This window comes from Pseudophryne corroboree, chromosome 4 (genome assembly GCF_028390025.1).
Source record: "Pseudophryne corroboree isolate aPseCor3 chromosome 4, aPseCor3.hap2, whole genome shotgun sequence".
Taxonomy (NCBI): Eukaryota; Metazoa; Chordata; class Amphibia; order Anura; family Myobatrachidae; genus Pseudophryne; species Pseudophryne corroboree.
The window spans coordinates 643,922,550-643,935,496 of record NC_086447.1 but is presented as its reverse complement, the minus strand read 5'-3'; the positions used below and the strand labels follow the sequence as shown (position 1 = coordinate 643,935,496).

The 12,947-nt window shown below is 45.5% G+C and overlaps 1 protein-coding gene across 1 annotated transcript in view; it reads left to right on the top strand.

Moving 5' to 3' along the window:
- The window catches only part of PCNX2 (pecanex 2), an 809,726-nt gene that overhangs the window by 418,317 nt on the left and 378,462 nt on the right, over window positions 1-12,947 (top strand). The window contains exon 18 of the mRNA XM_063917734.1: window positions 5,882-5,974. Within this exon, the coding sequence (XP_063773804.1) occupies window positions 5,882-5,974 (93 nt within the window). The remainder of the gene's footprint in view (window positions 1-5,881; window positions 5,975-12,947) is intronic.

Here is a 12,947-nt window from a genome sequence, read left to right as displayed (position 1 = left end):
TATGTTGTATAAACAGGACATGCACACTTTAACAAACCAATCATTTCAGCGACAGGGTCTGCCACACGACTGTGGCTGAAATTACAGGTTTGTTTGGGCCCCCACCAAAAAATAAGCAATCAATCTCTTCTTGCACAAACTGGCTCTACAGAGGCAAGATATCCACCTCATCCTCATCCTTCGATTACTCACCCCTTTCACTGTGTACATCCCCCTCCTCACAGAGTATTAATTCGTCCCCACTGGAACCCACCATCACAGGTCCCTGTGTACTTTCCGGAGACAATTGCTGATCCAGGTCTTCCTGGAGGAATTTATAATTCATTTTGATGAACATCATCTTCTTTACATATTGTGGAAGTAACCTCCTACACCGATCACTGACAAGGCCGGTAAGGCTGCCCTAAACACTCTTTCGGAGTACACACTGGAGGGGGGGGGCAACTTAGGTAAAATAAAGCCATTTTGTGCAAGGGCATCCAAATTGCCTCTTTTTCCTGCCAGTATACATACGGATTGTCTGACATGCCTACTTGGATGCTGTCACTCATATAATCCTCCACCATTCTTTCAATGGTGACAGAATCATATGCAGTGACAGTAGACATGTCAGTAATCGTTGGCAGGTCCTTCAATCCGGACCAGATGACAGCTTTCGCTCCTGACTGCCGTGCATCGCCGCCAGCGGGTGGGCTAGGAAATCTTATCCTTTTTCTTGCAGCCCCAGTGGCGGGAGAAATTGAAGGAGGAGCTGTTGACGGGTCACATTCCGCTTGAGTTGACAATTTTTTCACCAGCAGGTTTTTGCACCTCTGCAGACTTGTGTCTGCCGGAAAGAGAGATACAATGTAGGCTTTAAACCTAGGATCGAGCACTGTGGCCAAAATGTAGTGCTCTGATTTCAACAGATTGACCACCCTTGAATCCTGGCAAAGCGAATGAAGGGCTCCATCCACAAGTCCCACATACTTAGCGGAATCGCTCTGTCTTACCTCCTCCTTTATTTTCTCCAGTTGCTTCTGCAAAAGCCTGATGAGGGGAATGACCTGACTCAAGCTGGCAGTGTCTGAACTGACTTCACGTGTGGCAAGTTCAAAGGGTTGGAGAACCTTGCACAGGACGGAAATCATTCTCCACTGCGCTTGAATCAGGTGCATTCCCCCTCCTTTGCCTATATCGTAGGTGGATGTATAGGCTTTAATGGCCTTTTGCTGCTCCTCCATCCTCTGAAGCATATAGAGTGTTGAATTCCACCTCGTTACCAGCTTTTGCTTCAGTTGATGGCAGGGCAGGTTCAGGAGTGCTTGCTGGTGATCCAGTCTTCGGCACGCAGTGGCAGAATTTCGAAAGTGGCCCGCAATTTGTTGGTCCACCGACAGCATCTCCTGTACACCCCTGTCATTTTTCAAAAAATTCTGCACCACCAACTTAATTGTATGTGCAAAACATGGGATGTGCCGGAATTTACCCAGTTGTAATGCACGCACAATATTGGTGGCGTTGTCCGATATCACAAATCCCCAGGAGAGTCTAAGTGGGGTAAGCCAATGTGCGATGATGTCCCTCAGTTTCTGTAAGAGGTTGTCAGCGGTGTGCCTCTTATGGAAAGTGGTGCTACACAGCGTAGATGGCCTAGAAACAAGTTTGGATTTGCAAGATGCTGCTACTGGTGCCGCTGCTCCTGTTGTTGCTGTGGGAGGCAATACATCTACCCAGTGGGCTGTCACAGTCATATAGTCCTTAGTCTGCCCTGTTCCACTTGTCCACATGTCCATGGTTAAGTGGACACTGGATACAACCGCATTTTTTAGGACACTGGCGACACTTTTTCTGACGTCTCTGTACATTCTTGGTATCGCCTGCCTAGTGAAGTGGAACCTAGATGGGATTTGGTACCGGGGACACAATACCTCCATCAATTGTCTAAATCCCACTGCACTAATGGCGCATACCGGATGCACGTCTAACACCAATATAAGTGTCAAAGCCTCAGTTATCCACTTTGCAACAGGATGACTGCTGTCATATTTAATCTTCCTCGCAAAGGACTGTGGGACAGTCAATTGCTTAGTTGAAGTAGTACAAGTGGTCTTCCGACTTCCCCTCTGGGATGACGATCGACTCCCAGCATCAACAATAGCAGCGGCGGCAGCAACAACAGCAGTAGGCGTACCACTCAATGATCCTCCCCAAGGAATCCCAGTTAGGAGAGGACTCGTCAGTCTTTCAAGGGACATGGCCTTCAGGACTAATGACGTTCATGACTGAGGAGGAAGTTGACATTGAGGGAGTTAGTGGTGTGGCTTGCAGGAGCTTGGGTACAAGAGGAAGAAGGGATTTAGGTGTCATTGGACTGCTTATGCTCTTACCCAAAGTTTCACAACTTGACACTGACTTCTGATAAATGCGCTGCAGGTGACATATAAGGGAGGATGTTCCTAGGTGGTTAACATCCTTACCCCTACTTATTACAGACTGTCAGAGGCAACACACGGCTTGACACCTATTGTCTGGATTTGTGAAGAAATAATTTCACACCGAAGAGGTGGCTTTTTTGGTATTTTGCCCAGGCATCACAATGGGCTTCTTCATCCCATGGACAACAGGTGTCTCCCCCGGTGCCTGATTTAAACAAACCACATCACCATCAGAATCCTCATCATCAACTTCCTCCTCAGCGCCAGCAACACTCATATCCTCATCCTGGTGTACTTCAACAGTGACATCTTCAATTTGAATATCAGAAACTGGACTGTGGGTGCTCCTTCCAGCACTTGCTGGGGGCGTGCAAATGGTGGAAGGAGCCACCTCTTCCCATCCAGTGTTGGGAAGGTCAGACATCGCAACCGCCGACACACTTGGACTCTACTTGGGGATTTGTGATACCATCTTAGAATGCATAATTCTTTGCTGTGCTTTTTCCAGCTTAACTCTTTTCATTTTTCTAGCGGAGGACGAGGGCTTCCATCGTCATGTGAAGCTGAACCACTAGTCATCAAAATAGGCCAGGGCCTTAGCATTTCTTTGCCACTCCGTGTCGTAAATGGCATATTGGCAAGTTTACGTTTCTCCTCAGATGAGTTAAATTTCTTTTTTTGGGTCTTTTTACTGAACTTTGGCTTTTTGGATTTTTCATGCCCTCTACTATCACATTGGGCATTGGCCTAGGCAGACGACGTTGATGGCATTTCATCATCTATGTCATGACTACTGGCAGCAGCTTCAGCACTAGGAGGAAGTGGCTCTTGATCTTTCCCTATTTTTTCCTCCAAATTTTTGTTCTCCATTTTTTTTCTGGAGTTATATAACACAATATGCGGCACAGGAGAGCATTCCCTTACACCTCACAGGGAAAATCCTGTAAAAATTATTTGGATTAAATATTAATAACCCCTTTATTTGGAGTAAATAATATACAGCACAGGACAGCACCACTGGACTGGATTTATACGGATTTATATGGATTTATGTGGAATTATATGGCAGGATCACTGGAATTATACGGCAGTATCACGGGAATTATATGGCAATATCACTAAAATTATACGGCAACATCACAGGAATTATATGCCAGTATCACTGGAATTATATTTCAACATCACAGGAATTATAAGACAGTATTCCGTGAATTATACGGCAATATCGCAGGAATTATACGCCAGTATCACGGGAATTATATGGCAATATCACTGGAATCATACGGTAATATCACAGGAATTATATGGCAATATCACAGGAATTAAACGCCAGTATTCCGAGAATTATACGGCAATATCACAGGAATTATACGCCAGTATCGCGAGAATTATATGGCAATATCACTGGAATTATACAGCAATATCACAGGAATTATACGCCAGTATCCTGAGAATTATACAGCAATATCACAGGAATTATATGGCAATATCACTGGTATTATACGCCAGTAACACTGGATATATGGCAGCAGAGGACACCACCACTGTGACTGGTTACTGGACTGATGCTGCACAAGACACTACCCCTGGTCTGATGCAAGATAACACAGCAAAACTGCAAGGGACTTATACAGCAGCCAGCAGCACTGGAGACATATAGCAGCAGAGGACACCAACACTGTGACTGGCTGGACTGATGCAGCATAAGACACTGACTACACTGGACTTGACTGAGCAGCACAAGACAGCACTAGAATCGCCACCCCACTTTCCCGCCCACACAGACACTGAGGACAGAGACACGTCCTCTCACTACACTCTCTGAGACTGGAGTGAAAATTGCTGCAACGCGCGGCTCCTTATATGGAATCCAAATCCCGCGAGAATCCGACAGCGGGATGATGACGTTTTGCCTCGTTCTGGTTTACGAGTCAGGCGGGAAAACCCGAGCCTGACTCGGATCCGGACTCGGGTAGGGAGGTTCGGTAGGATTCGGATCTCAGGGATCCGAACCCGCTCATCTCTAGAAAATAGCATAGTGCAGTCATTCCTATGGTAAAACAGTTTGCGCTACTGGTTTGATTGGCTAAAGAGCTTTCTGTGACCATTGCAATCTTTATATTACTGTGAAAACTGCAGTGTTTGCAAACCATAAATACTTGGTTCTAAGCACAGCCATTATCTAGCTGTGATATACAGGTAACTTAAAGAACAAAAAAAGAAAAGCAAGGGATTTGCACTATTAAATAACTCTGTGGAGTATGTAATGGAGTAATATAGCCACACCAAGCTTAACATTAAAAATACATGTAATAACACACAAAATAACGTATACATACCATGACTATCTATCTATCTATCTATCTATCTATCTATCTATCTATCTATCTATCTATACTGTATGCGTATGTATGTATGTATATATATATATATATATATATATATATATATACAATCTATATCTCCCTCCATCCAAATGCCCCAGCACTCCAGTGTGGATGTTACCTCGCTCTGGTGCCCTCCTAAGGAGATTGGACCCCTAGATATTCATGAACTGGAGAGTAGGCGGCACTCATGAGGCTTGAAATGGTGAATATAACCAAGACAGTGCTTTTAATCTATGTCTACGTTTTGGGGACCTTGACCTGTGCTGAGGAAGGGGTCAAGGTCCCCGAGACATAGGCATGGATTAAAAACAATGTTTTGGTTATATTCCCAGTTTCAAGTCTCATGAGTGCCGCGTACTCTCCAGTGTGTGTGTGTATGTATATATATATATATATATATATATTTGCAAGTTCGTCACCTGATATCCTGATATATTCAGTGGATCCTTAGGTTCCCTTCCCAAATTGCAGCCACCCATGTTTCATTCTTCCGCAAAGACTCGTAGATAGTTAAATGGAAAAGAAACTGGGGTATAGAATGGTGTAGTAATTCACAACAATTTCTTTACTGTGCGGCGGTATCTTAACCTCCTTTCCCTGCAATGTGCCTTATTTTTTTCCTAGTTTTTCGGAAAATATACTCATCCTGCTCAACAAACATATGTGTCTGGATGGGATGTAGTTATGTGACCGGCGGTCACAACACCACCCCCTACATCCTGACCCCTGAGAATCCCGACAGTCGGCATAGAACCTATATAACATAGAAATAGAACCTGTGGCGACCCACCGAGCCCGCAAGGGGCTTGTTGCACTCGCCCCTCCACCCGCATTCCGCTGCCGGGATACCGGCGGTCTCCTGACGGTCACGCATACCTAACCCCTGATGTTCAGGTTCAGATCCAGCTCTAATCACAGCCCATTTTAATTAGGCCTATCCAGTTTCATATCTCCAATAATGATGTTATTATTTTGTAACAACAATATTCCTGAAGCAGCACGATTTATGTAAGCAGATGTTTAAATGCTGTCTTGTCATTGTGCTTAAAAACATTAATGATTTTGTTTATTCCCCAGAAAGAAGTTCTTATTTCAGATCTTGTTACCTGCATAATAATTGCATTTCTATCATTTGCAGTCAGTGCCAGCACGGTGTTTCTGTCACTAAGAGTAAGTAGTACAGTATGTACTGTATATGCAGTAAGTGATAATGCAACATATCATTAAGGTTCTTTTTTAGTTTATTAATTTAAAAAGGAGTTGTGCAAAAGTGTGCAGCCCCTTTAATGCTGTAATTGTGCATATAGTTAGGCAATCTGAAAATTAGTCTATATAGTTTACATATTAAAGAGTTCTGCTGGGGAACAGTTGTACACTACAGATGGCTAGAACCAAACAACCCAAATAATAACAAATATACATGAAAGATAACATTCTGCGCTGTCAGTGTTTGTGTTATACAGTATAATATGATTATGCTTAAATTGTTTCTGATTGTTAACAAGAATTTGTTGATGCGTTGGTGATAGGTAGGTAGGTAGTTATGGTGGCAATAACCTTTCAGGTTATTTTAGACTGTGAGGAGTAGATGTACTATAGTTTCTAAAAATGAATAATTATTTGTTCTCTGTTTATCTTTTACCACTTTATTATATTAATATTCTTTGTTTTACAATTGGCAGATCGTATTACTTACTTATCAGAGATATTCTTTGTATTATTGCAATTTTTAGTGAACAGAGGGCCTAATTGAGACCTGATCGTAGCCCTGCAAAATTTTGCTGGGCTACCATCAAGCACACTGACATGCAGGAGGACGACCAGCACAGGGCTAGTCCGCCCCGCATGTGAGGCCCGCCCCCCTGCAGAAGTGTAAGAGCATCGCACAGCCGCGATGCTTTTGCACTACAGGAGTAGCTCCCAGCCAGCGCAGATTTTGCGTGCTGGCCGGAGCAACTCGTCGCTGCCCGGGTCGCAGCGGCTGCATGTGACATCACACAACCGCTGCGGCCCGCACCCCGCATGGTCTGGCCACGCCTGCATTTGCCTGGACAGCGCCCACAAAACAGCGGCCAAACGCTGCTGTGCTGCCCCCTCCCGCCCAGCGACCGCCTCTGCCTGTCAATCAGGCAGAGGCGATCGCTAGGCAATGACACCCGTCGGCTGTCAGCCATGCGCCAGCGCACTGCGGCGCCAGCGCATGCGCACTTCTAACCTGATCGCTGCGATGAACGGCAGCGAGCGATCAGGTCAGAATGACCCCCAATGTGTTTTTATTATCTATTTAGTTGTTAGAATTTTTGACCACTAGTGCTTTTGAAATCCATTAACAACACTAATATATGTATATAAGTACAGTATTTTCATTTATCTGCAAGTATGTGCATTTATACAGTATGATTGAAATACATACTTTTTGCTAGAGATGAGCGGGTTCGGTTTTACTCGGATTTACTCGAATCTCCTTATTGGCTATCGGACGTCATGTGTTTTGGTTAGCCAATAAGAAAAATCCAGAAAATAAGAAATGGCAATAATTCTGGCGTAAAGAACCGAGTAAATCCGAACCCACTCTTTTTGCTAGATCTCAAATCACTTCCACTGTGTCCACTGAGCATGTTTTATCCTGTTATATATTCAGTATCAATGTTAAAATATGTTAAAACGAGTCCAAGATCTTCCATTTTTTAACATGTTAATATCTACTTATTGGCAGTTGCCCAAAAAAAAAGAAGAAGAAAGATTTCTTTTTTGGAGCACTCTTTTATATTTTGTATATGTGATGATTAAATTGTTATGATTGTTAATTTTAAAACGTAACTTTTAATATTCTTACTTAAGATAATAGGGGTAAGTAATTGTGATTTGTGTGACTTTGTAAATTATTAAATGTATGTCACCCCCTCCTTATTCTAAATATTTATTAAAGGACAATGGGGGGGGGGGGGGGGGGGGAGTCATTCCGACCTGTTTGCATGCTGCCGTTTTTCGCAGTGCAGCGATCAGGTCACTACTGTGCATGCGTATGCATGAAGTGGTCTTAAGAAAGAAAAAGAAATTACCCTAGGGTAATTCACTCCTGGCGCTGGATAGGGAGGTTCAACACAGCAGCTAAACAAAAGAAAGGGGTTGGTCAGACCCCAACAGAAAGCAAATAATGTATAGAGCATGCAGCGCTAATAGGTCATATATAAGATGAGTAGGTCACAACAATACACATGTTTAATTGTATATTAAGAGCAGAATTCACAATAAATTGTATGATAAAAACACTAATAATAACTTAAAATCAATTGAAAGAATATGTAAGCAGTGCTGTTCCTATACTAATTATCCTCTGGAAAGAAGAGTTCAATGGACCTGTTCCATATATTGTAGTCCCCTTAGTCCCATAGAAATCAGGACAAATTGAATCGTGGGTGATAGTTACCACAAACGTGTTTCAAGGCGTTTAAGCTGTAAAGCATCCCGCAAGATGGCAGTCCCTTGATCAGTGTAGCAAGAAGTTTTCCACGATAAGGAAGGATCCCTCCAGCAGAGGTCCAGTTGGTGTAGTGATGGGTACTTGGTCCTGGTCAAAGTCTTCTGTTGGAATTGTCCATGGGAATAAACACAGGGCAGCAGCTTTCACAAACGCGTTTCGTTGCATTCATGCAACTTTTTCAAGGTATTAACAATGCTGCTGGTAAGGGTTTTTATACCCTAGCAATATGGCTGCTCATTTGCATGTGTAATTGATTAGAACCATCTCATCATATGACCAAATAATGACAGACACTATTTTTTATAATAAACCTTATTCAAATCCATCATCATATATATAATAAATCTATTAATATTTCTGATATATATTCAAAAGTTATTTGTATAGTGCGGTCACCTGACCGCTGGTACAGATGAAAGTGTGTTGCACAAAAAACATGGATTTGTACTTAATTGATTCTAAACATGATAACAATAGGGGCATAAACAGGCGCCCAGTCCATACATTCAAGGCATCTCTTAGCTGGAGATCTCCGCCTCCTTATTTGTATAATTTTATCCATGGTGATTAACACCGCCGTGTCATCACGGTGCGCCCCGGCGCGTAGGAAGTGATGTGGCATCAACACCACATCAACGCTGCGTCATCCTGCCGCGCCCGGATGCAGCGCTGTGGCGCGGTATGGAGCACATATCGTTGCCGTGGCCTCTCCCTCCTCGTGCCGGCCGCCTCCTCCTTCTAGTAGCTTGGCTCCCCCTCCTCTTGTCATCAGTACAACTGCTCGGGGGCAAAGTTTCGTGGAATGACGCGATTGCGTCGTGACATCACGACACATTCGTTGGTTGCACGGCTCGCCTCCCGCAAGAAACGGCACTGCATATTGCTATCACTATATTCTGTGCCCTGGGGTCTAAGTGCGTCAGGGTCTCATATACCATATAGTGTTCCACAGGATATGCTGTTTGTATTTTTCAGTGTTTTTAAGTCACCTCATACCACTTAAATCCTCTGTTTGTGCTCTGCAGTTGCGGTCACATATCTTAGGGTTTTTTTGGCAAGTATTGTGTTTGTCTGGCTATATTTCTCTTATGTCCTAGAGAATGCTGGGGTCCACATTAGTACCATGGGGTATAGACGGGTCCACTAGGAGCCACTGGCACTTTAAGAGTTTAATAGTGTGGGCTGGCTCCTTCCTCTATGCCCCTCCTACCAGACTCAGTTTTGAAAATGTGCCCAGAGGAGCCGGTCACAGCTAGGGGAGCTCCATAGGAGTTTTTCTAGTTTTATTATTTTTCTTAGAGTTAGGCACAGGGAGGCTACTGGCAACAGCCTCCCTGTTTCGTGGGACTTAGGGGGGAGTAGTGTCCAACCCTGAGAGGTTAATGGCCACTATCTCCACTGACAGGACACTGAGCTCCTGAGGGTGATGATCGTTAGCCGCCCGAGGCGAACGCTCACTCCCGTAGCATGCCGCCACCCCCTAACAGAGCCAGAAGATTCCGGTGGTGAGTGAGTCACCGGCGACCCGACAAGCAGGGAGCCGTTGTGAATGGCGGCAACAGAGTAAGAGTGCAGTACTAACTGCGCTCCGGAGAGCTCAGCGGTACACAGTGTGGCGCTATGAGGGGTGCCCTGAGCCAGCGCAGACACCCTACACTGGTCACTCAAGGTTGTCAGGGACCCTGGTAATGCTTCCAGCCATACCTCAGGCCAGTATAAAAAATTGAAAGTGTGGGAAGACGCGCCATGTTCAGGGGGCGGAGCTTCTCCTCAGAGCGAACCCAGCGGCTTCCAATGCCATTTTCTCCCTGCAGATGCAACTACAGAGACACTGACTGGAAGTGCTGTCCCTCTACATAACTCCAGCTATCCTGTGCAGTACCAGGGGGTTGTAGAGGGGGGGGGGGGGAGGTTGTAAATTACTGTGTAGTCTATTAAGGGTGCACAGTCAGCGCCAGGTATTTGTTTACAACTGCCTAATTAAGCGCTGTGTGTGTGCTGGCTCCAAGCTCTGTGTTTCTCTGAAGGTACTTGGGGGAAAAACTGTGTCTGACTTTCCCTGTGTGTGTGTGGGTGTATGTTCTCTCACATAGCCATGTCCAGGGACTCTGTGTCTTATGCTGCAGAAGAAGTTTCTTCTCCAGAGGAATCAATTCCCTGCACCCAGGAATGTAATGTATTGTCTCAGGCTGCTCTCTCTGAGCTGGAATGGCTGACTTCAATTAAGGGAATGATCTCTCAGATTGCTACTAGGGTGGCTCATACGAAGTCTGAAACTCAGGTTTTAAAGAATTCTATGGCAGTTTGGTCAGGTTCTGTTCCTATTTCTACTACAGCCCCTAACATATACCCAAAGAAACGTGCGCTTGTCCAGATTATGCAAGCCGACACGGATACCGACTCTGATACAGTAGACCGTGATGGGGATGTGATGAGGGGGGCGGCATCCCTTGCAAAGGGGGTGCAGCTCATGATTGAGGCCATTAGAGATGTATTAAACATTACTGACATACCACCTGAACAGGTTGAGGAGGCTTACTTCGCAGACAATAAGAAAGCCTCGCTAACCTTCCTTGCATCTAAAGAATTAAACGCTCTACTTGAAAAATCCTGGTAAACCCCGGAGAAAAAATTCCAGATTCCCATGAAGGTTCTGGTTGGTTTTCCCTTCCCTGAGGAGGATAGGAAACAATGGGAAAACCCGCCCATAGTTGACGCATCTGTTTCCAGGCTGTCAAAAAAGGTAGTGTTACCTGTTCCCGGATCTACCGCGTTAAAAGAACCAGCTGATTGTAAAATTTACACTACGCTCATATCCATATACACTGCTTCAGGCGTGGCGTTAAGGCCCACTATTGCCTGTGCATGGATTTTTAAAGCGATAGTAAAGTGGTCAGGCACGTTACTAGAAAACTTAGATACAATAGATAGAAGTGACATTGAACTGTTTTTACGTAACATACAGGATTCTGCGGGTTTCATGGTGGAATCCATGAAGGACCTGGGCATGCCAAATGCAAGAATATCTTCCATGTCGGTCTCAGCTCGCATGGGACTCTGGTAGCGCTACGCCAATGGTCTGCAGACGCGGAATCCACGAGAAGTGTGGAGAACCTACCCTTCACAGGTCAGGCTCTATTTGGGGAAGCGTTGTATGTGTGGATTTCCACGGCTACCGCGGGTAAGTCACCTTTTCTTCCCTCAGCTGCTCCTTCTACAAAGAAACCCTTTTCTTCCTCGGCATCGCAGTCCTTTCGGACCGCTAAGACGAAAAAGTCCAAGCCTCCTACCACTTTCTTTAGAGGTGGTCGGGTAAAATCCAAGAAGCCTGCTCCTGCAGGCTCCCAGGACCAGAAGCCTTCTTCTGGTTCCTCAAAATCCTCAGCATGATGGTGGACCGCACAGCCTGGAGAACGGGTTGGTGGGTGCGAGACTCAGACATTTCAGCCATGTCTGGGTGTCATCCGGCCTGGATCCCTGGGTACAGGATATTGTTTCCCAGGGGTACAGACTGGAGTTTCAAGAACTCCTGCCTCACTGATTCTTCAAATCAGGTTTGCCAGTTTTACTGACAGACAGGGCTATCCTAAAGGAAGCCATCCAAAAATTGGAAAAGTCAGAGGTCATTGTTCCAGTTCCACCTCATATGCAACACATACTATTCAAACCTTTTCATGGTGCCGAAACCGGATGGTTCGGTCAGACCGATTTTGAACTTGAAATGGCTAAACCCTTATTGAGGGATTCAAAATGGAGTCTCTGAGAGCGGTGATCTCAGGTCTGGAGGCGGGAGAGTTTCTGGTATCCCTGGATATCAAGGATGCGTACCTCCACAACCCGATTTGGCCGCCGCATCAGGCTTATCTCAGGTTTGCACTGTTAGACAGTCACTATCAGTTTCAGGCACTGCCATTCGGGCTCTCCACAGCACCGAGGGTGTTCACCAAGGTAATAGCAGAGATGATGGTTCTCCTCCGCAGACAGGGAGTGAACATAATTCCATATCTGGACGATCTGCTGATAAAGGCACCGTCCAGGGAGAGGTTGTAGTCCATTGCTCTCACGACTCGTCTGCTCAGGGAACATGGTTGGATCCTGAACCTTCCAAAGTCACATTTGGAACAGACGAGGAGATTGTCTTTCCTGGGGATGATCCTCGACACGGAAGTGCAGAGGGTGTTTCTACCAGTGGAGAAAGCGTTGGTGAGACAATCGATGGTCTGGGATGTCTTGGAGCCTGCCTGGGTATCGGCTCATCAGTGCATTCGCCTTCTGGGAAAGATGGTTGCCTCCTTCGAGGCTCTACAATACGGCAGATTTCATGCTCGATCCTTCCAACTGGACCTCCTAGACAAGTAGTCGGGTTCTCATCTACATATGTACCAAAGGATACGTCTATCGCCGAAAGCAAGGATTTCACTTCTCTGGTGGCTGCAAATGCCTCACCTTCTGGAGGGCCGCAGGTTCGGGATTCAGGACTGGATCCTTCTAACCACGGATGCAAGTCTCAGGGGATGGGGCGCAGTTACTCAAGGGGAAACATTCCAAGGAAGGTGGTCAAGTCAGAACCTCCCTGAGGTTCAGACTTTCTTGAAAGGGGTTCTGCACATCCAGCCTCCCTTTGTGCCGCCTACGGCGCCCTGGGATCTTAACGTTGCA